Source organism: Eptatretus burgeri, chromosome 7 (assembly GCF_056783735.1).
Source record: "Eptatretus burgeri isolate ZD-2024b chromosome 7, Ebu_testis_v1, whole genome shotgun sequence".
Lineage (NCBI taxonomy): Eukaryota > Metazoa > Chordata > Myxini > Myxiniformes > Myxinidae > Eptatretus > Eptatretus burgeri.
The window spans coordinates 5866475-5891474 of record NC_140967.1 but is presented as its reverse complement, the minus strand read 5'-3'; the positions used below and the strand labels follow the sequence as shown (position 1 = coordinate 5891474).

At 44.6% G+C, this 25000-nt stretch overlaps 2 protein-coding genes across 3 annotated transcripts in view; one reads left to right on the top strand and one right to left on the bottom strand.

The window, feature by feature from the left end:
* The window catches only part of LOC147022601 (uncharacterized), a 126641-nt gene that overhangs the window by 52657 nt on the left and 48984 nt on the right, over positions 1-25000 (bottom strand). The gene's annotated exons all lie outside the window — the stretch shown is intronic.
* LOC147022602 (transforming growth factor beta-2 proprotein-like) overlaps positions 1-25000 on the top strand; it is a 101348-nt gene that overhangs the window by 59637 nt on the left and 16711 nt on the right. The window contains exon 6 of the mRNA XM_085887342.1: positions 12017-12167. Within this exon, the coding sequence (XP_085743468.1) occupies positions 12017-12167 (151 nt within the window). The remainder of the gene's footprint in view (positions 1-12016; positions 12168-25000) is intronic.

Here is a 25000-nt window from a genome sequence, read left to right as displayed (position 1 = left end):
ACAATTACCAATTCGCACCTCTCACACGTCCTCTTCTTGCATTACATGGCATCACATTTCACACCTCCCACTCACGCATCGTAAATACCCCCAGTTTTCTTCCCTGCTTCCCCTTCCTAAGCGATTGGGTTGCGTATGTCTGTTGACCATGCCAGGCACAACTCTAGGTCACCTACACCTCAAATGCTTCTCCTCTTTCTGAACTTGTGTGTGTGTGTGTGTGTGTGTGTGTGTGTGTGTGTGTGTGTGTGTGTGTGTGTGTGTGTGTGTTGGTGCCTGTTATGTGTTGCATAATCTTCCATGGTAAAAGTTATTATCGGGTTAATTACCGATTCGCACCTCGCACAAACGTTTTACTTAGCTGGGGCTAGAAACATTTTAAAAACGGGTTAACTCAGCTGTGTCCTCTTTTTTTTGTTAATGATTGCATTTCTTTTGCTGCACCCACAATTCCTTGCTTTCCCCTACTGTATATAATTGTGAATAAACCCTACGATTGTGCCAGATAACTTTCCTCACCCTTGCTTGTAATCAATTGCTTGTTTTAAATGTACTCAGCTCGTTTTGTCTTTTCCTTCATTGGTCCAACATGGTCTGCACATTAACTTAGTCAGGAAGTTATACCCTATTGAATTTCCTCTTGTTAGCCAGCACACACTCACTGTATCGCTCGGCAGTAATCCGAGTGTGCACTGAGGGCACGAGACCCAAACTGACTCGGTTGTCCACAGGTAAGGTATTATGTGAAGTTGTGTAACCCTGCCCGGATTGGCCGTGCCAATCTGCGTTTGTGGTTGCTTAGCAACCTGTCGCTGCAGGGAGATATGTGCCCGGTGGCTTCAGGAATGGTCGTTTGAGTGGATGTTGGCGGATGCTGACGTTTTACTCAGCTGGGGGTAGATGTGGTGAAACGTTTTAATTGTGTAACTCACTGGAGGTGGGTGACATCTTCAGCAGCTCATAATAGATGCGGTGAAGCATTTTAAATACGTAACTCGTGGATGATAATGGTTGACTCAGATGGGGGTAGATGTGGTGAAACGTTTTAATTGTTTAACTCGTGGTGGTTGGGGTGTGGGGGGGGGGGTGTTCAGGTGACGTCTTTTGTGCGAATGGTGTCACAAACCGCACAGCTAAGTTTATCGTGTAAATGGTGCAAGATATGTTTCAGAACCGTGTTATGTGCGCAGCTTGTGGAAGACATTTTTTGCATACAGTACTATACTGTACTTACTGTATGTACATCCAGCTCACTTATCGTGTGGCTGGTAGAAGATATGTTTTGGAACTGTGTTCTGTGTGTGGCTCGTGGAATTTTCTTTCACCCACCAAAAACCGAGAATACATGAAGCACAGGGTTGCGAATGTCGAAGCAGGTCGCATTTTATAAACCAGAAATACATTGGGTCCTCAAATAGCATATGGAATTATGAACGTCCACCAAACTTGGACGAATGCCATGATGATGTCATCATGACTGCAAACCCAGAAGGGACTCTCGCAGTTCAAGAATGCATAGTCAAAAGCTGTCACCAAGCAGATGAAAAGCGAAGCTACCAACTGGTTTCACCCTTGCTAAGACTCATCAGGGCAACACATTTCTGTTTCATCCACTTGGTGACTTTGAAGCCTTTCAGCTTATGCACTGGCTAATGATGCACCACTAACGGTGATTGGTGAGGCCAGATTATATTTGGAACCCACAAGTGCCATCTGACATATGGACGCATTCCATTTCGCCCTCCAGTCACAGCCAGGAAGCATCATCATTGTTATCAAAAAGTCAGGAGATTAAAAAATGGAATTATTGAAGAGTCACGATATTGGCTCATGTTCGGAGCACTTGCGCATGTGCATGATGTTTAATGTCGCGTCGTCTTTGGGTCGGAAGGGTGGTTTCTGATTTATTATCACACCCGACCACGACTGCACCTCCAAGCTGCTGTGTAGCAGGGCAGAGACAATGTGCTCATGTGGCAGATATGGGGCGATCTGTGCCTTGCTGCTTCACCAATCTATGAGGTTTAGTTCACATATACTATCGGACCCCGACATTCGCAGTCCCGCTATTAAATTTTTCGAAAGATACAAAAAAGATCACTGCTCTATTTTCTGCAAATTTTCTTACCTATCTATAAGCATCATCCAATCTGCAATTCCTGGGTAATATCATCCAGGTGATGAAATTGTGTGACTAAAAGTTGGCCAAAAGTTGCAATTTTTTGCTGCGAAAGACAATTGCAGAAACTTTGGATGGTCGATATACAAGCCTTTGTATTTGTGCATTTTGGTCTGCCTGTTCCCCTCTGCCCCCTCTTTTGATTTCAACCTGCCACTATCTGCCATTTAGTCCTTCCATGAGCATTGGCTTTAATGAAAAAAAAGACAGGCTATAGCTGATAGTGAGAGCCAAGAACACCAAGCACAGATAAAATCTGATTGTTCGTCCAGGAGGTGACCCTAGATACCATTACATAACTTTGTGAGCAAGGTAAGATGCCTTGAAGTATCAAATCCATGGGAGATGTGTGGTGAGATGGCCCTGTTCTCTTGTTTGAGTCTGAGAGCATCCATCCAATGTTGACATTGTAGAGCAGCATGTCCGAGGTGGAATGACCTGGGTATAAGCCAAACTGATGAGATGACCACAGATAACAGTTTGCGAAGAGATTATTGTTAAGGTCTGTTGTCGTGATCGATTCCATTGTTTTGCATATGATGGGACTAAGGCTGATGAGGCTGTCGTTGAGTGCAATCATTTTGTCACTGTTTATGGATTAAGGTAACATTGTCAATTTTCCATAATGAGGCAGGCGGCTTTTGAGAGAAAGATCTGGAAAATAATTGAGAAAGAGGAGGAAGTGGAGTGGAAGAACAATTTTCAGAATTAATGCACTGATGTTTAGACCAACCCGATTGGAGGAGTAAATATTGGCCTGGAATTTCTCTACCTTGGTAGTGGAGTCGGGGTGGGAACCTCATATGCTGAATGGCAGTTTCATTGAGAGGAGTACGTTAGGTTCAGGAAGAAAGGGATTTGGTACTTCGGCGTTTTCTGGAAAAGAAAGAGATGAGGCACTCGACCTTTACATTGGCAGTGTCCATCCTCATGGCGTCCTTCAAGAGAGGAAAATACGAGGTTGTACACAAAAGACAGATTCGATCAACTGCCACAAAGAGAGAAGGAAGAGATGAGGTACACACACGAGACAGACTTGATAAACTGTCACTAAAGTTTTGAGTACAGTGAGACAGATGAGAGACTGAAGCTCAGGTGAGCCAAATGTTGAGCTCCAACACGTCTGAGGACTGAAATGCAATTGTTGCAAGTTTTACAGGTTAATGACAGGTTCTCTTATCTGGAGTTAAGGTTTCAGGAGTAAAAGGCTTACATGTTGTGTTCTTACATGTCCTTGACTGCAGTAAATGTTGTACCAGAGATAGGATGATTGGCAGGGCAGCTGGGTGTGTGTGTGTGTGTGTGTGTGTGTGTGTGTGTGTGTGTGTGTGTGTGTGTGTGTGTGTGTGTGTGTGTGTGTGTGTGTGTGTGTTATATTCCCAATCCACATTTCCTCAAACGTTTCTGACTGCTACTTTTGATCAAGTCCAACTTCCCCTCAAACGTTCGTGCTCTGCCACAGCTTCCTTTGGGTCATCAGATCACGCACTCTTGAATGCATCTGTCTCTGTGGCTGTCATCAAGTATCGTGCGTGTGTGTGCGAGAGATCGTGAGAGATCTATGTCCATAGATGAAGACATAATGGACCCGCTTGTGGAAATGAAGGTATTGTTCTGGTGACACAATTCCACCCAATTTAAATGTCATATGTCGCAACGACTTAGCGGGTACTTGATGACAGCCACAGAGACAGATGCATTCAAGAGTGCGTGATCTGACGAGCCAAAGGAAGCTGTGGCAGAGCAGGAATGTTTGAGGGGAAGTTGGACTTGATCAAAAGTAGCAGAGTCAGAAACGTTTGAGGAAATGTGGATTGGGAATATAACATTTGGTCAGCCTGGAAATGTCACAAAAGGACTTGGCTGCAATACCCTGGGCAGTGAGGACCAATGCCAAGGCATCTGGACTGGTCGTTAAAGTTGCCTCAGATTAGGCAAAAAGCGATGGGGTGGGAGGATATGAGGGAGTGGAAGTTGGCTAAGTGCATCATACACAAAGTCATCACAGTTGCGAGGGAGATGGCCGATGGGGACATAATAAGTTGAGGGCTCCACTGAGATTTTTTTTTTTTTTAACTTCGCCAAACTATTGCATAACTTTCTGCCAACTGATTGCTAACAAATTTTCATGATGTTGTGAAAAGGGTTTCAAAAGATGCCCAAAATATCAGTGATCCATTAAAAGCTAAGCATATTTACCAATCCTGAATAAAATCATTCAAACTAAAGTTGTTGTTCTTTGACAATACCATTCTATATACATAAAATAACTTGTGATTACATGTCCTTCACATCGTAAAACTAGAAGGGCACTCGGTGGAGCGCATACCTCCGCCACGCAATGCCTGATCCATGAGAACATATCGGGCCCAATACATTTTTGAAATATCATGCTATACAGTACTGCATCGTTTTTGGCCCAATCTCTCAATGGTGAAGAATCGCTTTAAAAATTAAATAATTCTCGTATCCGGATCCGGATATTCACCAAAATCGAATCGATTCATCCTTGCCGCATGCCCAACCTGTCCATAAAGGTTCGTCCGAATCTGTCCACAACTTTTTGAGATAGCGTGCTATATATCGGTTTAACACTTTCTTTCATTGTTGAAGAATCACTTAAAAAAATTATCAGATCCGGATTCCGATCTTCACCAAAATCTAATCAGTTCGTCCTTGTCAAACACCCAACCTGTCCAAAATTTCATCCGGATCTGTCCACAAATTTTTGAGATATCCTGCACACAAACAAACAAAGTGACAGACAAAGGGGTGAAAACATAACCTCCTTCACCTTTGATGGCAGAGGTTAAAAAAGTTAACTAAGACATCTTTACTATAATTCACCGTCTGTCCGTCCGTCTGTTCCCAGGTACCCCCAAAACGGCTGAACCAATCGCAACCATTTTTTGGTTGTGTAATCCTGGAACCACTTGGAGTAAAATAGGCATAAATATAATAACATGACCCCCTTGATGGCTCTGGTAGGGAGCGGGTGCTTCTAGTACCTGCAATGTACCTTCCTGGCTTCCTGCATTCTCTTCCATTGTCTGTACATGTGAGAGAGCACATTCCCTTAACTCATATCTCCTCTTCGTCATTTTTCCTGCTTCCAGCTTCCCTGATATCCCCTATCCTTCATCTTCTCTTACTTCCCTGATAGTCCCTATCCTACATCCCTCTTCTTCTACTTCCATGATATCCCCGATACTTCCTTCGATACTCTTGCACTTCCATAACATTTCCTCTCCTTCCTCCCTCCTTTTACTTTATTCATATCCCCTTCTTCCATTCTACTCCCCTGATATCCCCTATCCTTCATTCCTTTTCTGCTACTTCCTTAACATCCCTTATCCTGCTTTCCTCCTCACCTACTTCCCTGATAAACCCTAACCTACTTTGTTACATTCTCTCCGACTTCCGTGACATCCCCGCTCTTTCCTTCCATCCTCTCTTACTTGCTTGATATCCCCTATCCTTCCTTCCTCTCCTGATATCCCCTTTCATATTCCTTCTTCTTCTCCGACTTCCTTCCATCTCTCCTACTTCTTAGTCATCATCTATCCTTCATTCCTCTTGTCTTACTTCCCTGACGTACCATATCCTTCCTTCCATCCTCCCCAACTTCCCTGATATACCTTATCCTTGCTTCTCTCCAACTTCCCTGATATTCCCTGTCCTTCATTCCTCTTCTCCTATTTCCTTAACATCCCTTATCCTGCCTTCTTCCCCCCCTACTTCCTTGACATCCCTTATTTTTCCTTTTCATCCTCTCCTACCTTTTGTCAGGTCAGGCCAGATTAGATCTGTGACTTACTCCAGATGCCATGTAAACCTGTACGAACCTGTTTCATGTTCGGGTTGTCGGCAACTAAACCGTCTCCCCCACCAGATTCCTGGTGAGGAGGGTGTTTGGATATGGACACCCAGCAGGATTAAAAACAAAACCTGTCAAAGGGCGGAGGAGCTCCTTGTGAGCCAACGGCCATCCATATCTAGTGCCAAACTGTGTCTGCGGACATCCTCCTGCAGTTTGGTTACTTTTATTTAGGAGGTTGGTGGCAGGATTTGCACAACACTTTATTCTGCAAAACACAAAAAAAATGCAAAGAAAACTGAAAACCGACTCAGTGGAGTACCTCCTGTGCTGCTGCCCTTCGCAGGGCAGCTCACCGGAAGACAGGATTGGGGCAAAGTCTTCGGGATCCCCATTCCTTCATGATAGAAGCAAAAGCGCGGGGTAAACATCCAGTCATATTGCGATGGTGTGTGGCCGAGTGGTGCTGTGTCGTCGTCCACCAGACGGCGGTCTCCTTGTGTTAACCTGAGGCAGTCCCTTCGGGTGAGTGCCTGGAATGTCCAACCCCGAAGAAAGGACGATCACATGTCTCTGTCATCATCTGAGCTCAAGCATTTGAACATCGGAATTGCAGCACTCTCTGAGGTTGGGAGACCGGATTGTGGTGAGATCATGGCATTGGTCTTGTCGCTATGTGGTTACCATTGCCCAAAGATTTCCTGTAGCTGTGTCCAATAAGCCGCCACCAATGATAATTGAGGTAACACCAGTCAACAGGTGTATCACGAGACACAGGATTCTTCACTCCTTGGGTGTCGTTTCCTTGGTCTCTGTTTATGCTCCGACTGAGGTGAGTGATCTCGCAGTGAAGGACGCATTCTATGCCACACTCGAGTCTGTGGTTGATCAGTGCCCCAGGCGAGATACTCTTCCAGTCTTGGGGGATTTCAATGCATCGACAAACTAACAGAGATGGTTATGAGACGTGTGTTGGTCCCCATAGGTCTGGAAAGGTGAACCGGAATAGCACCAAGTTCCTTGACTTTGCAAGAAGTCATGGACAAAGGGTGGCTGGTTCGTGGTTTCAGCGTACATAGGCTCATCGCTGGACTTTGTATTCCAACGCTGGTGGTGTGGCAAAGGAGATTGACCATATGCTCATTGATGGTGACTGGAGGATGATCCAGAACGACAGGGTCGACCGGAGTGCTCAGTTCCTCAATACCAACCACAGGCTTGTTGTTGCAACATGAAAGTTGCAGCTAAATTGGGAGAATGGTACCATTGCAGCCTTATGCTGGATGTTGGCAAGCTCAAGGATGAGCGGGCAGCTAACGAGTTTGTGAACAGGCTGAGTGTGGATTTGGGGGTTCTAGATGCTTTAGGAAATCCTGAAGTGTTGTGGAGTGCCTTTCGAGACGACCATCCTTAATGTTGACGGTGGATGTCATGGAACTCACCCTAGGGTGAAGAAGAATTTTGTCTCTCAAGGGACACTGGATACCATTGATCAGAGTCGAAGGGCCAGGCTGAATGGCAGAGCTGAGCTGTTTTTGGAGTTGAGGCTGTACGTGCGCTGAGGGAGGACAAGTTGGCATATGTGTGAGGAATCTATGAGGGGGTAGAGCATCACATGTAGTCAAGTGATTCTCGTCCTGCTTACAGGGGAATTCACACATTGTGTTCCTCCAAGCCCGTCCCTCGGTGTACTGCAGTTAGAGCAGAGGGTGGCGGGCTCTTGACAGAGGAGTCCGACGTGAAGGCCTGCTGGGCCGGTTACTTTGAGCAGCTGTACCAGGCTAATTCACCAGCTGTTGAGGTGGATGTCAGGGGTGATACTATCCCTATTGCTGACCCTCCAATGAACTGTGGTCCACCTTTGTTTGTGGAAACACAGGCTGCGGTTACCGGTTGAAATCGGGTGAAGCTCCTGGGATCTGTGGCATCCATGCTGAACTTCTCAAGGCTGGTGGAAATGCTGTACTTGTGTCATTACAGGCAGTTCTGTGCTCTGCCTGGAACACAGGCATAATCCCAACTGACTGGAAGAGGGGCCGAATTGTCCCTCCCTGGAAAGGGAATGTTGATCGCCAGGTATGAATCCGGATACCCTCTGGAGGATTCTCGGTCTTCCTGGGGTGCCGCCTGAACTATACTCTGGTACTGAGAGTGATGCGAGATGTGGTGATACCATCTCTGACTTATTTCCAGTTGTTCGTGGAGTTCATCAGGGGTGTGAATCATCAGGATGAACTGATTAGATTTTGGTGAAGATCCGCATCCGGATCCGACGATTTGATTTTTTAAAGTGATGGCTCGGAAGAGCGCATACATCCGCCACTTAACGCCTAATCCACGAGAACATATCTGGCACATAACAATACATTTTCGAAATATCATGCGATATATCCTTTTTGGCCCCATCTCTTAATAGTGAAGAATCACTGAAAATTTTTTGCTAGTCGGATCCGGATCTTCAGCAAAATTGAATCAATTCTTCCTTGTCACACACCCAACGTGTCCACCAAGGTTCATCCGAATTCGTCCACAACTTTTTGACATATCGTGCTATATATCGGTTTCGCCTGACCTCACAATGGTGAAGAATCACTAAAAAATTATCATATCCGGATCCGGATCCGGATCTTCACCAAAATCTCATCATTTCGTCCTTGTCAAACACTGAAACTGTCCACAAAATTCCATCCAGATCCCTCCACAACTTTTTGATATATCATGTACACAGACAGACAGACAGACAGACAGACAAACAAGCCGGTAGGCGACATCGGTGGTCGCTAGACTAAGGCGAATTTGAAATACTAGTACGGGCCCATAGGTGTGTAAACGATGACTGGATTGGGGCATTATTTCAATTAGATCGGACCAACCGTATCATAAATGGCCATAACTTGGGAAACACCTGGGAAACATATTCAGGTCTCCAGCGTCAATTGTGACGTCATATCAAATGAAGATGAATTGTGACGCCCCCTCTCTCTCGCTCCCCCCCTCTCTCGCCCCCTCTCTCTCACCCCCCCTCTTTCCTCCCTCTCTCCCTCCCCTGTCTTTCCCCCCTCTCTCTCCCCCTAGTCTCACCCCTCCTCTATTCCTCCTCTCTCTCCCCTCCTCTTTCTCCCCCCCTCTCTCTCTCCCTTCCTCTCTCACCCCTAGTTTCGCCCCACTCCCACCCCCTCTCTCACACCCCCTCTCCCATCCCCCTCTCTCACTCTCTCTCTCGTCCCCACTCCTACCCCCCCCTAGTCTCGCCCTTCCTCTCTCTCCCTCTCCTCTCTCGCCCCTCTCTCTCTCGCCCCCACTCTCATCCCCCCCTCTCGCAGATATTGGTCAACAGATAAACGGCCGTAACTTGGAAACTGCTCGTCCGATTAATATCAAACCCCGAAAAGGCACATCCGCAGGTCCCCAGCAATATTCCTGGCAAGGTTCAATCAGATTGGACCGTCAATCGTGCAAAAATAAATAAATAAATAAATACATCAATAAACATTGTGACGTCATTCGTGACGTCATAGCACCGTGTCTTGTCATTGGTCGACAGATAAATGGCCGTAACTTGGGAACTGCTTATCCGATTTATATCAAACCTTGAAAAGGCACATCCACGGGTCCCCAGCAATATTGCTGGCAAGTTTCAATCAGATCGGACCGTCAATCGTGCAAAAAAAATAAATAAATAAACATTAATTGTGATGTCATAGCAACGTGTCCTGTCATTGGTCGACAGATAAGTGGCCATAACTTGGGAACCGCTCGTCCGATCGATATCAAACCTCAAAGGCACATCCGCGGGTCCCCGGCAATATTCCTGGCAAGTTTCAATCCGATTGGACCGGTGGTCATCCGGTTATTAATAATTTGGGAAAAAATTGGCATGATAAGGTGAGAAAGTGGAACGACACCTTCAACTGCTGTATATACACCTTTTCAACACTCAAAAAGCAGTAAAATGGCCGTAACTTGGGAACCGCTCGTCCGATCGATATCAAACCTCGAAAAGGCACATCCGCGGGTCCTCGGCAATATTCCTGGCAAGTTTCAATGAGATTGGACTGGCGGTCATCGAGAAACGGCGGTCGCAGACAGACAGACAGACAGACATTGCTGGAATTATAGATAGATGTAGATAAGAGAACACATCATATGGCATATGTGCCATTCGTCGTTCCATATAGGAACATGACGAGCAACTGTCCATTCATCATTTGTGTTCGATTCCCTAACCCTATGTTAGGGAATCACAACGTGAACATTGGGGTGAAAGCAAATAGTAAAAATTGATTGATGTTTTGTGTATTGTATAATTTGTTCGTCTGTTGCTCGGCAACGGATGGATGCATAGCAACGGTTCACTTTCGCACACAACTAGGCCAATGTATAACCCTACCACCCAAGTTTCATCATAATCGGCCTCATACTTTTGGAGGTAGAGACGATCATATATATATATATATATATATATATATATATATATATATATATATATATATATATATATATATATATAAAACTTTCCATGTATATTTATATAATTGCATACGAGTCATACAGTTTTTGACGGATCAGGTGAAAATTTTTGACAGAGGTTGATTTTCGTGCACATAAAAGTGCGGAAGCTGATTTTTGATTTTCGAATTTTTTTTTTCGGATTTTTTCCAAAATTTCAAAGTCCCGTTGCTAGGTAACGGTGGCGTCCATAGCAACGGTGCTCAAAAGCATACAACTGGATCCTGGTATGAACCTTCCAGTCAAGTCTCATCAAAATCGGTTGACTCCTCTGGCCTCCAGAGCTGTCCATTACATACATACAAACAAACAAACAGACAGACAGACGGCAAACCTGAGAATAAGGGTAGTCTAGCGATCACCCAACAGACAGAAAGGGGTGAAAACATAACCACCTTCACCTTCAGTGGCAGAGGTAATTATAAAATATCAGCTCCAGAATTGAACTTGGCAGCAGTTCCGACTGATGAGAAAAAAAAAAGTGTTAATTTGTCCAATTCGGGCATTGCTTGGGCGTCTCGTGGAGGTGTTCAATATGAGAGATCATTGCTTGGGCGTCTCGTGGAGGTGTTCAATATGAGAGATCATTGCTTGGGCATCTCGTGGAGGTGTTCAATATGAGAGATCATTGCTTGGGAATCTCGTGGAGGTGTTCAATATGAGAGATCATTGCTTGGGAATCTCGTGGAGGTGTTCAATATGAGAGATCATTGCTTGGGCGTCTCGTGGAGGTGTTCAATATGAGAGATCATTGCTTGGGCGTCTCGTGGAGGTGTTCAATATGAGAGATCATTGCTTGGGCGTCTCGTGGAGGTGTTCAATATGAGAGATCATTGCTTGGGTGTCTCGTGGAGGTGTTCAATATGAGAGATCATTGCTTGGGCGTCTCGTGGAGGTGTTCAATATGAGAGATCATTGCTTGGGTGTCTCGTGGAGGTGTTCAATATGAGAGATCATTGCTTGGGCGTCTCGTGGAGGTGTTCAATATGAGAGATCATTGCTTGGGAATCTCGTGGAGGTGTTCAATATGAGAGATCATTGCTTGCCAAGCCAGCCATTCCTTCTCAACCGTTTCTTTGGAGTGCTTCCTTCCCTCCCCTGCACCCCCTTCCCTTGCCCTCCCCTCCCACTGCCTTCTCTTCCCTCACCCCTCCCTGCTCTCTAACCCCTCCTCGCTCCCTCACCCCTCATCGGTTTTCCCTCCCTTCTCTCTTCTTCCTCACCCTACCCTCCCTACTCTCTCCCTCCCCTCCTTCTTACTCCCCCCCCCATCTTAATATTCCCGTCAGCGAAGTGACTGATTGTATTTACTCGTGTTAAATATGGAGAGGCGGTGGGGGAGAGGGTCGAGGAAACTCGAGGAGGGAAGTTGTCGAATACGAGCTGGATCAGGTAATTGTAATAGGACGGTGGGTAAGATTTCCCGAATGAAGGTTTGCTTAAAGAGACGTGTACCTTCCTGAATCAAACCTGCAACATATGTGTTTACTACCTTTGCATGATGAGTGCAGGTGTAGACGACAAGGCTGAGAAAAACTGGAAGCCGGCGCCGGGGCGTGCCCCCCACCTGCTGCTTATGCTGCTGCCGCCAGGCCGTGTTGACGACGGGTTGGAGCAAGGCCGACGGAGGAAGCGCGCTCTGGACGCGGCGTATTGCTTCAGGTTTGGCGTTTCGTTTCCGCAGTCGCCATGGCAACCCCGAGTGGTTTTATGGTTCAAAGTTTTGATCCCACTGGGTACTCCTGTATCCGCAGGAAAACTTTGGTGTTAGTGCCAGCACTCGTGATGAATAACGCTTGAAGAATAGAATAACACACTGCTTTTGATACCCTGAAACCAGTCGTTAAAGATGATGGTACACACGTATGTTGTCATTTTGTGATAATTATAATCAGTATTTTCCGGTGGTACTATTGACAGCTTGGTACTAACAGAATTAAGTTATACTGTTTATTTTTAAATGGCCAATCCTCGTGTTGGCTAAACAGTTTGAGTGGCTGGTTTAAGATCATAGGGTCGATCATAGTCGAGTTCAAGCTCCTGTCACTCCATTGAAACAACACCAGGTTGGTTGACTCAGACTATCGTCCTTCTGAGGTTGGCAAAATGAGTACCAGCATGCTGGTAACAGTGGGCACTGTATCAGTGGCACAGCTGTGCCCCCAGAAAATGATGCAGCCAAGTAGCCAAAGGCTGCATTTGAACAAATAAATAAAAATCAAAGAAATGGCCATCATGTATCTTTCCAAAGCACCCAACACTAATTTTATATATTCCAACCAGAGTTGAGCTCTGCTTAGGCTAATCTATTATATCTATGATATACTATAATGGAGCTAAGTGTTTGTTATCTCCTCCTAGACCTCTGCCACCCATCCATTGTACAGGTAATCTACTAGTCGTGAATAATAATAACGACCTGCCACTTTATAACTGCTGGCAGTGATGACCGGGAACTAAGACGTCCTGCTTTGATACCACACAGGATTGATGAGTTGCGGACCAAATAAAACGCTGCGTTCAATCTACTCATTGTGTACGCAGTTGGCCCTTTTTCCTGAATACATAGTCGGTATCAATAGAATTGGTGTTTAAATAACCTGAACACGAAGTAATAAACGTTGACACCAAGGGTGCGGATGGTAAACTGGGACTTCCCCCAAATCTAATGAGGCCCCACACGTTTCTCTGCAATGCAGGATTCCCAAGTTATTGACCGAGGAACAGGCCCACGTGCTATCTACTTGTTATGGACATGCTTGACCCTTTTTTGCTGGGCCATCATCGGTATCGATTGAATTGCTACTCCTGTACCCTCAAACGCATGCAGGTGCAGTCAAGTGAACCTTGTTACCAAAAAAAAAAAACTCTAAAAGTTCTCAGATTCAAACAATTAAACAATTCTGGCTGCCAGACCTTGTGGCCGATCAGATTGAAATTTAAAACATACATTCCGCATGTCTCCAAGATCATAACTTTGAAGTTTGACATTGGTTGATGCAGCGGTTCGAGAGAAAATATCATTTAATATTTCCCTTCAATCCAATATGGCTGTCAAACCATCTGGCCGATCGGGTTGAAATTTAAAACATACGTTCACCATGCCTACTACATCATAGCTGTGAAGTTTCACATTGATTGATGTAGTGGTTCCAGAGTAAACATTATTTAATATTTCCTTCAATCCAATATGGCTGCCAAATCATGTGACCTCCATCAAAAAGAGTGGGGAACTTTTTGTTTGTCATAGATAGGTGGTCATACCTGTAAAGTTTCACCTTGATCTGATGCGCCATTCCGGAAGAGAAGTTTTTTTGAAGTTTTTAATTTTCAATCCAATATGGCTGCTGAACCACATGACCAATGACGTCATAATAATTAGTTTTTTCTTCAACGAGTTGCGGAGATGATGATCAGGAAATTTCAATTTTTTCAGACGCAGCATTCTACGTGTAAAATTTTCACCGGGATACCACTTCACTGATGACGTCACAAAAAAATCATAATTATTCCCCATGGGGAGTACTTGCCATGTGCCGAGTTTCAATTCAATTTTCCACGGTGCGGTTTCGATATACAGAGGTGAATTTTTTTTTCGGTTTTTCAAAGATGGCGCCCGTAACACATGACCTATTATGTCATGATTAGCACTTTAAACTTAAACGAAAAAAGACGCATGCTACGGTGAAAATTTCGTGTCGATGGGACTAACAGTTGGCGAGAAAATGAATTTAAAAGGGAATAAACCCAAAAATTGCTGGCAGAATAATAATAAACAGAAGAAAAAGAGCAATCAGAGATTGCAGACCTTCACCAGGACTTATTTTAAGTGGTGTATTCTTATCGGTTTTAGGGTAAATCCAATATGGCTGCCAAAGCATGTGACCGATGATATCATATGTGAACCTTTTGTTGTTCATGGACAGGCGGTTTATATGTGTAAAGTTTCGCCTCAATTTGTTCAGCCACTTCAGAGAATAAGATTTTTGAAGGTTATTTTTATTTTTTAAACAATATGGCTGCCAAATCACGTAACCGATGATGTCATGATTTTTCTTTTCTGTGGATCATTTTATCCCGATGACCCTTAAAATGTTCATACTGATTGGATATGGCGTTCTACATATGCAATTATGACAGAACAAGGGCATCTATGACATCATAAAAAATCACACTTATTCCCCATGAGGAGTACATGCTATATGCCAAGTTTCATTATGCGAGACGCTGCTCATAGAGAGCTCGGCCTTCTTCTTCTTCTTCTTCTTCTTCTCCTTCTTCTTCTCCTTCTTCTTCTCCTTCTTCTTCTCCTTCTTCTTCTCCTTCTTCTTCTCCTTCTTCTTCTCCTTCTTCTTCTCCTTCTTCTTCTCCTTCTTCTTCTCCTTCTTCTTCTCCTTCTTCTTCTCCTTCTTCTTCTCCTTCTTCTTCTCCTTCTTCTTCTCCTTCTTCTTCTCCTTCTTCTTCTCCTTCTTCTTCTCCTTCTTCTTCTCCTTCTTCTTCTCCTTCTTCTTCTCCTTCTTCTTCTCCTTCTCCTTCTTCTTCTCCTTCTCCTTCTCCTTCTTCTTCTCCTTCTTCTTCTCCTTCTCCTACCTTAATCTCGAGGACTCGGCTCTTGTATATACAAGATCCGGATCTTCTTAAATACTGAGCACATGTACACATCCTCACATAGACGGTGCCTTTTGAGAGCGTCTATCATGAACTTTTAAATATATTCAGACATTTGCTTTAAAGTTTCGAAAAGTTCACGTTACTATTTAAAGATTATTCCATTTATCGTATTGTAATTTCGTAAATACACGATATATCGTAAATACATTATGACGCGTTTCGCTATTGGCTTCATCAAGGCACGTGACGAAATATCGGAAGTTGTTGTTTTTTTTTTTAGCCGACAAAATCTTTAGGATGTTGCTCGTAGACACATTTGTCCTTGTTTTTCCTTGGTGTGGTTTCAAAGATACAGAGGTCCAACGTTTTTTCCATTTTTCCAACATGGCTGCCACACCACGTGACTTATGACGTCATAATTATTATTATTAAAACATTCTACATGAGTAGTCGCACTAATAGTGAAAATTTCGACAAGTGAAATTCTCAATCCGACAAGCGGTTGCAGAGAAAAACACGAAAGGTCTGTGCGGACAAACAAACAAACAGACATAAAAAAAGACAAACACGGACCCAAATGCAATATCTTCTCCTCTGGCAAGGGAAATAAACAGAAGAAAAATAATAGGTTACCAAACCTTTAAGGCTGGGTAACCTGATACTCATAATAACAACAATAGTATTAATATTGTCGCGGGACTGGCAGTTCAGTTAATCCCCCCGACCCAATTTGTGGTGATGGGCGGTTAACACCGCCAGCCCGGATAGCCGAACGGTTTTCCTTAGGAGGCAAACACATTGATCCTTGGAGATTATAACGCGTGCGGGAGGGTGGGGCACAATGGCGGAGCGATGGTGGCACAGATGGATGTACAGGGGGGTTTATACTTGAACCCCACGATAAATACAGGGACACATAAACTTTAAACAAACTCAAATGAGCTAAGATCCTCGTCCTCTTAATGATGACGTCATAAAAATTGATATGATCTCAGTGATGTATCATAAGTGCGGTAATTCATCTCTGCTAATGCCCTGTTCGATTCCCACAAACAGAATTCAAAAAGCTTGCCTAGTTTGAGATAATTTTTTTAGGCGATTTCCATTAGCGGAGATATTTTGACGTCATAACTTTTTTTCTCGGAGGAATTTTCAAAATCGGAGATGGTTACTGTCTGCACAGGGTATTTTTACATGTATACGCCAAGTTTCAGAAAGTTTCGATGAAAACTGTGGGCTGTGAAACAAAAAAGTACACAAGAAGAAGATGAAGAACAACAACGTGAGTAAGACTTAGAGATCCTCCACGAGGATCTGATAAACACGGGATTTAATGAAAATAGACAAATATTTCCAAACGACAATACTTCAGATATAATAGTAATCATGAGATAAATTAAACCTAAAGTTGAGGCGCCTCTACGCACAGACTTAAAAACAGATAAGGGGAAACAAAATAAAATAATATCCTTCCTTTATTCTGGCACTTAACTTGGTCCAGAGATGGCCTTTGTGGAACTTGTAATTGAGGCGCTTCATCCTGCATGTGTGGACACACCCAAGAAATGGTGTCACGCCACTCTCTCACAATGGGAAAAACGTACGTCGGGCAATTCGTGAGCGGTATTTAACACCAAGGCTCAGATACCCCATGCAACTTCATTTCACCAGCGAATATGCCGACTGTTCCTCTCTTGCACCCGGTCTGTTCACAACGATCACCCACATGATGAGACGATTTCTGAGACCGTGTGATCAGGCCACGAGGCATGCTCTCCTTCCCTCCTCAGAAATGCAACACTTTACTGCTCAGCTGAACAGACAATGGCTAGCGGCTTGCTCAGTACGCGGGCCAATTCGCGTCAGCACGAATACGAGAATCGTGTCGTCTTCTTCATGCGTCAAAGGAAAGCCAGCCATAAAACCCTGTTTTTACAGGCCATCTACTCACCCCCTTTCTCTCTCGATCGCGTGCGTCCCTCACTCCCAACTTCCCCAACCAAGCCAATCACCTCCTCACTTCTCTATCTCTCTTGACGTCGCACCGAACAACAGTTCCACCTCCGGGGTGTAGCTTGCTCGCACGAAACCTGGGAAGGCGGGGCTTCTGCCTGCTCGGCACACCTGGCTCGCTTGTAAATGCAAAAACATCGGAATCTGCTACAGGGGGGCAATCACATACTGGGGAAACTTATCCTTAATCCATAGCTAATTAACACCACACCATCCTCCGTGTGGTGATACGTAACACTTAAGCTCACCGTTTCCCTACTTAATTACATTGAGATGTCTCCTACACGTCCACGGACCAAACAACTCTATTGAATCCTTACTTTCCTATTAAATTCCGACATCTACCCCCACAACCGTAACAATATATTTGCTATTTGCACATATTCAATATGCTTAATATGTTTGTAAGAATATATTCCATCCATCCATCCTTTGCGACCATACTCTGTGCAGAGCGTTGGTGCGGCCTAAGCAGGCTCTTTGGCTCTTGGGCACAATCCTGGACAGATCGCCACTCCGACACAGGATACCAGCAAGCTGGCACTCATTTTGCCAACCTCAGAAGGATGACAGGCAGAGTCAACCAACCCCACCTGGTATTAATTCAACAGAAAAGCAGGATTTGAACTCAGGATGCGAGGATCCCAAGCCCACCACCAGAACCATAAAGCCAAAACCAGGCATAAGAATATATTGCATCGTCAATATATTCCCAAGAACAATAATGATGATGACAATCTGATAGAAAGTGAAAAGATTGTTTTTGCAACTGCGAACCATCATCAATAATTGCTCTTGGTTTTATCACCAACTGAATAAATTATAACTTATCTGTCGCTCAATAAGTTACTCACACAGCATCTGTGCTCACATCCTTCCTCATTTCATTCATTCATCGTCTTCTCATCCCACGTGTCGTGCCCCATTGCACGTATTATGAACATGGCAAGCCCACTGAACAGCATGGATCCACCAAGCTGATAACTCAAGGAGGGTTACCTCTGGAAAGGTTCCGATGAGGTGTGGTGGACAATGCTCACCTCACAGAGGCAGTCGTAAGATGCCGGAAAGTACCCTCCCCAAATGGCAGCTCTGTTGGAAGATTTCACGAGATCTCTCACGGCAAAGAATTATGGTTGATGGGACAGTCGGCGTAACACTCCGTTCGAAAGATGGTGTACTCGATTACGCTCGTGCTATAGACATCCACAATGATGAGTCACAGACGGATCTCGTTTCCTAGTGATTCGAATCAAGACGAGAAAATACAAGTACTCGAAGCAAGTCTATTAGTTTGGTGTTGACAGCTCGGGCTGCTTTATGTTTAATTTAATTTCTCAAAAAGCATCTCCTTTGTGTAAAAGCAGTGCACGTCATGCGTTGTTTTTCCATGAGAAAAGTTGAAATCCTCTCGTTGCTATCTATATACTACGTATGCAAGTCTGGCACAATCTTTGCAGAGCTTCTCTCCCCCCTCCCCCCCCCCACCCCACATTGTCCCTTCTCTCCCCACTCATACCATACCATACTACTCTACTCTCTTTATCTTGGTTTTATCGTTGCATCCACTCAACTAATTTTCTGAATTTTAAAAATTTTTTTATATTTAACCTGATCTTACACACCTTCACAAATGCATGCGTATTAAATTGGCGGCCCCCAAAGTTGCGTATTTTCACAAGTAATAACATTTAATGTCGTGTGCTATGGTACATTAAAGTAATCACGAGGGAGTTTCCACGTATTATTACAGATGTGATGTGGAGTGGAGGTAAAACAGATAAAAAGGGAAGGGAGGAGACCTGTGGTGAAAATGGAGGGCATGGGAACCGGGGAGGAGGGAGTTGGAAAGGGAAAGTAGATTGGGAGAGATGGTAAGGCAAAAAGAGCGTCGGGACAACATAATGCTTGGGGCAGACTGGGCTGGGAGAGGTTGGGGAGTAGTGGATAGGGGGTCATAAGTTCCTCCATTTGTGCATACACGATATGTACCTTTGCCCCGAAAGATTCCTTTTGCGGGACACGTTGAAGCAGTTTCTTTGGATCAACTCTGCGGTTAGTTTGCTTGTTGTTTGTCAGTGACAGCAACATCATGCGAGTGTTTGTACTTGCCAAAGCTCGGGTCATCATCTGGCTAAGGCTGTTACAGAAACTGGCAACAGCAGCAGGAGGAAGTAGGTTTTGGAAGGTTCACGTTTTGTTGACGTACTTACAACGTGATGCTCACGAACTTCTTTTTTTCCCCCTTGAAATCTGAGTTTTGGAGCATTATGTGTACATTACAACCACAGCGACACAGAGATGCAGGCGATAAGCCTAAACATGAATTCTCAAATGTTTATCTTTACTGCAATTTCCACTCCAAACTATGTAAACAATGCAAGTAATGTCTTACAAATGGATAGAAACACTTTGTAATATGCCTTAAGGATACTGTTTTGGCCTGCTGCTTGAGGTTTTCGACAAAATTCATACTATTCTAAGCTGTATTTATTGAATCATGAAGCCACAACCCACCCCCCACCCCCACCCACCATCAAATCACCACCATCACAGCACAGTTGTAAATTATATAACTCAGGCTTGTGGATTTACTTTTGTTTCATGAGGAAAAGTATGATTATTTCAAAAATACATTTATTACCAGTGATAACAGAACCTCAAATGACTCTCACTCACTCAAATTACTGACTCGCGTGTGTGTGTGTATATATGTATATATGTATATATATATATATATATATATATATATATATATATATATATATATATATATATATATATATATATATATATATATATTGTTGTGAATTCGCGCCCGCCGTCGTGCGGACGGCCACGTAACTCGAATCGCGGAACGTCGCCCACCAGACGGACAATTCTGTCGTGACCCTCTCGGACCAACGCCGGGAGCTAGTCACGGGTGGGCCTTTCGACCTCACCACGATCGTGCCAATCGGCCACCCGCGTAGGATAGGGTTGTTCGCCAAACTCAACCTACTTAAGTACCCACGCGGATGGTAAACCGGGCGATCGTACCTCGCAGCAGGTCGACTCCGGACGCGAGCCGCTTGGGCGGCCCGTTCCGTAATATCGGGATAACCGAGCGGTGTTATCGTCGACCTCGACGGTTCAGATTATTTACCGGGCGTTTTGCACCCACTATGAACCCTTTACGTGAAGCAGGATGGAGAGTCAATTAAAAGGAAGGAGACGAAGCAAAACGGGCACAGTTCAACAAGCAAGCATTTTATTTACACACACACAGACAAGCACGTATATACAGCCATACAGAATCGAAATGCACATAAAGCAAATGTGATACAACCTACTAACGCGTACACACGGCAACACTTATACAGTTTTACTTCACAGACGGTGCCAACACACATTTACACAAAAGCAAAGGAAAGAAGCCACCCTCACAGACAAGGAGGCAGACAGGCCCGTAGGCCAAATGTGCGCGTGACCTGGAGGAGCAGCCAGGTCCGCGAGACTGGGGAGGTCTTACCCATGTCCTCGTGACGCGTTGGCGGGCAAGCCGCAAATGTGGCCGCGCTGCTGTGCCCCGACTCCGTGCTCTTGGCGGGTTTCGTTGGCACGACGTTTGGGGAGGGGTGGGAACGGGGCCCCCTTTTGCACTATCTCAGCATGGGGGAAAGGGGGAATTGTTGATGCCCTGGGGGAGGGAGTGGCTGGCTGGCTTGGGTCCCACGACGAGACGAGCGATCCCCCACACCGCAACCTCGTCACCGACCGCCGTCCTTCCTGTCTCGGACCCGAGCTCCCTTGCTTGCAGTTCCACCACGCGCACTCGATTCCACTCCGCCAACGCACGCTCCTTGTTCCCAGGAGCAACCTCTCGACGAGACTCTCTAAGCAACTCCAAAACCCAACTCGCCTCTCTAATTCGCCTTGCGCTCGCCTTTTTATAGGCGGCACGAGCAGCCAATATGCAAATTTTAGGATCAGAACGCGATCTGAGGTGGGGCCACACCGCCCCCCCCCCTGATCAGCCATTGGTCGGGCAAAAATGGGCGTGAACCTCTCCTGATCCTAAAATTTGCATATACGGACTTCACATACACACGTTTGGAGGCGGGGCCAAGCCGCCCCGCGCTCGCCAAATGGACGGAGGAGAAGTGGGTGTGAAGCATTCCTGATCTGAATTTTCCCTCAGAAAGGCCGCCATTCGCGCTCGCGGCTCGGTGCGTTCGGCACCAATCGCCGAACGGGCCCAAGACAGCTCGACGTTCAGTGTTCACAGGTGGTGCGGTTGTTGATTGTGAAGGAGAGAGGCGAAGGTGGTGGAGGGTTTTCGGTGGTGGTTTGATGGTTATGGTGTCGTTTGGGAACGGCGGTGAAGCGATGTTTGCGGGATGGAGTTGTGAAGGTAAGGGTAGTGGCTGTTTGCGTTGTTGGTGGCTTAAGGGTCGAAAATAACAATAGAGAAAGAAAAAATGGCTAACTCAAAGCGTCGCAACCCGGATGAATCACATAAATTCCCTCTATACAACGGGTGGGGGCTCACTACACATGTACCTCTGAAGATATCTCACCTGAGGGTCCTGAATGGTGGTTTGCGAATTTCCACAGCCGTAACAATATATATATATATATATATATATATATATATATATATATATATATATATATATATACACTACCGGTCAAAAGTTTTAGAACACCCCCATTTTTTTTGTTTTTACTGAAATTTAAGCAGTTCAAGTCCAGTGAATAACCTGAAATGGTACAACGCTAAGCGGTAAACTGCCAGAGGTTAAAAAAAAGTTTAGGTCACCAAAAAATGAAAAATAATGTAAATTTCAAAGTTTTTGAAAAGGTCCTTTTCAGGGAACAAGTAATGGGTTAGCAACTGCAGCTGTTCTGCAACAAGGAAGTAAATTAAGCTTTAAAAGTTGATGCAAACAATTCCTATGGGTGTCTGAACTTTTGTTGATTTGTCACAAACCCTCTGTCTGCATAAAAGCAATGTTGGAACAGACTGTGTTGCTTCACACTCTGAAGCATTATTTGGACAATATTGCACTGCAGGAAGTAGTATATTACGATCATCATGGCGAGAAAAAGATAATTAACAAAGGCAGACAGACAGACCATTGTAACCCTTAAAAGTGTAGGTCTTTCCTTTGGAGAAATTGCAAAGAAGCCAAGGTGTCAGTGAGTACAGTTTCCTACACCATCAAAAGGCACTTGGAAACTGGAGCAAACTGACAGGAAGAGGTCTGGCAGACCCAAAGCCACAACACAATCAGAACACAAGTTTCTGAGAGTCAACAGCTTGTGTGATAGGCGGCTCACAGGACAGCAGCTTCAAGCACAACTTAACACTGGTCGAAGTAAGGAAGTCTCAGATTCAACTGTGAAGAGAAGACTTCGAGCTGCAGGTTTGACAGGTCGAGTGACAGTAAGAAAGCCATTGCTAAGACGGCAAAATAAGAAAAAGAGGCTTGTCTGGGCCATGAAGCACTGCCAGTAGACTACTGAAAACTGGAAGAAGGTCTTTTGGACCGATGAATCAAAATTTGAAATCTTCGGTTCATCACTCAGGGTTTTTGTACGCCGTCGAGTAGGCAAAAGGATGGTTCCACAGTGTGTGACACCAATTGTCAAACATGGAGGAGGAAGCGTGATGATTTGGGGCTCTTTTGCTGGATCCAGAGTCAGCAACTTGCACAGAGTGACTGGCACCCTGAACTAAAATGGCTACCACAGCATTTTGCAGCACCATGCAACACCCTCTGGGGTATGCCTAGTTGGTCAGGGATTCATCCGACAGCAAGATAATGACCCCAAACTTACCGCCAGGCTATGTCAGAACTACCTCAGAAGAAAAGAACAAGACGGGAGGCTTCCAATCATGGAATGGCCAGCACAGTCTCCAGACTTTAACCCCATCGAGCTGGTTTGGGATGAATTGGACAGAAAGGTGAAAACAAAGCAACCTTCAAGTGGAACACATTTGTGGGAACTTCTGCATCAGTGTTGGGACGAACTTTCCAAACAATATTTGATTTCCATTGTAGAAAGAATGCCACGAGTATGTTCGGCTGTTATATCTACAAAAGGTGGCTACTTTTATGAGTCAAAAATTTAGATTAAATTTTGTTCAACAAAACGATTCCACAATTTCTTTTTTATCTACAATTTTTTTATTTGTTCTCTGCTTTAATTTCAGAGTACATTGAAACATTAAACTGCTTAAATTTCAGTAAAAACTGGAAAAATGGGCGTGTTCTAAAACTTTTGACCGGGAGTGTATATATTGCATACATATATATATGTATATGTACATGTACATGCAGTATCTCACAAAAGTAGTACACCCCTCACAAATATGTAAATAATTCAGTGTAACTTTTTAAGCAGCTGTGCAAAAAGCAAAAGCTTAGAGTTGATGATAGAGTAGACATTCTGCAATATGTATGCAGGCACAAAACTGCCATTCCATAAAAACAATGTGGCATATTACGAATATTTCTGAAAGAGGAGGCAACAAAAGTGAGTACACCCCTGCTATTGTCTGCGCAAGAAATAAGTCAAGCATGGTAAAACAGCTTCCATTTTCATCATTTTCTGCATATTTAAGTCAGTTTTAAAGGTACAAATATGCACCAAACAATACACACAATGTCCATAGAGCTGCAACCTCCCTGGTATGTTAAACTTGAAGAAGTGTACTCAATGCAGTAATTGTCTATCTGCTTGCTGAAGAAATAATTGCATAGGAAATACTGTACCAATCGCCATTGAGAAAGCAGCATGGCTCCTCATGGCAAAGAGCTCTTGAAAGATGTCAAAGATCAAATTGTTGCCAAGGATACAAGATCAGTGCTTCTTTGAAAGTAAGCCCCAACACCATGGCCAAGGTCATCCAGAGGTTCTCCAAGAAGCGTACAACAATGAGTTGCGCTCGCCAGGGCAGACCAGCAAAGATGACTGCACGTACTGTTCGCCAAGTTTAGAATCTAGTCTTCCAAAACAGACGACAAAGTGCCGCCAAGATTGCTGAAGAGATTTCTACAGCTTCTGGCCAGTCTGTTAGTGCGCAAACCATACGTCACATACTCCATCGTATCAGGTTGCATGGGTGTCGTCCAAGGCGTAAGCCTCTCCTGAAGCAGAGCCACAATAAAGCTCGCTAACAGTTTGCTGAAGCACATCAATCCAAGTCCCTGGACTACTGGCAATATGTCCTCTGGTCTGATGAAACGAAGATCAATTTTTTTGGATCTGATGGAGTGCAGTGTGTCTGGCGGCGACCTGGGGAGCAGTACCAAGACAAGTGCGTTATCCCTACTGTCAAGCATGGTGGTGGTAGTGTCATGGTTTGGGGATGCATGAGTGCTGCCGGTACTGGAGAGCTCAAGTTCATTGAGGGAAACATGGATTCTACGATGTGCTGTGACTTCCTGAAGGAGATGTTACCCTCCCTGCGAAAACTTGGTAGAGGAGCTGTATTTCAGCACGGAAACGATTGAAAGCATCGTTGCAAGCAGACAACTGCCTTTCTGAAGAAGTCGAAGGTCAATGTGTTGGAGTGGCCAAGCATGTCACCTGATCTAAACCCAACAGAACACCTGTGGGGCATCCTGAAATGTAAGGTTGAGGGACGAAAGGTGTCCAACATCACGCAACTTCGAGAAGTAATTGCAGAGGAGTGGAACAGGATCCCAGCAAAGACATGTGGAACACTGGTCAACTCCATACCGAGTGGAATAGCTGCTGTGCTCAAAAACAATGGTGGACATACAAAATACTGAAAACAATAATGCTTCAATGTGAGAAAGTACATAGTGTCCTCACTTTTGTTGCCCCCCTTGCCCCCCTTTTCACAGATATGCCCAGTA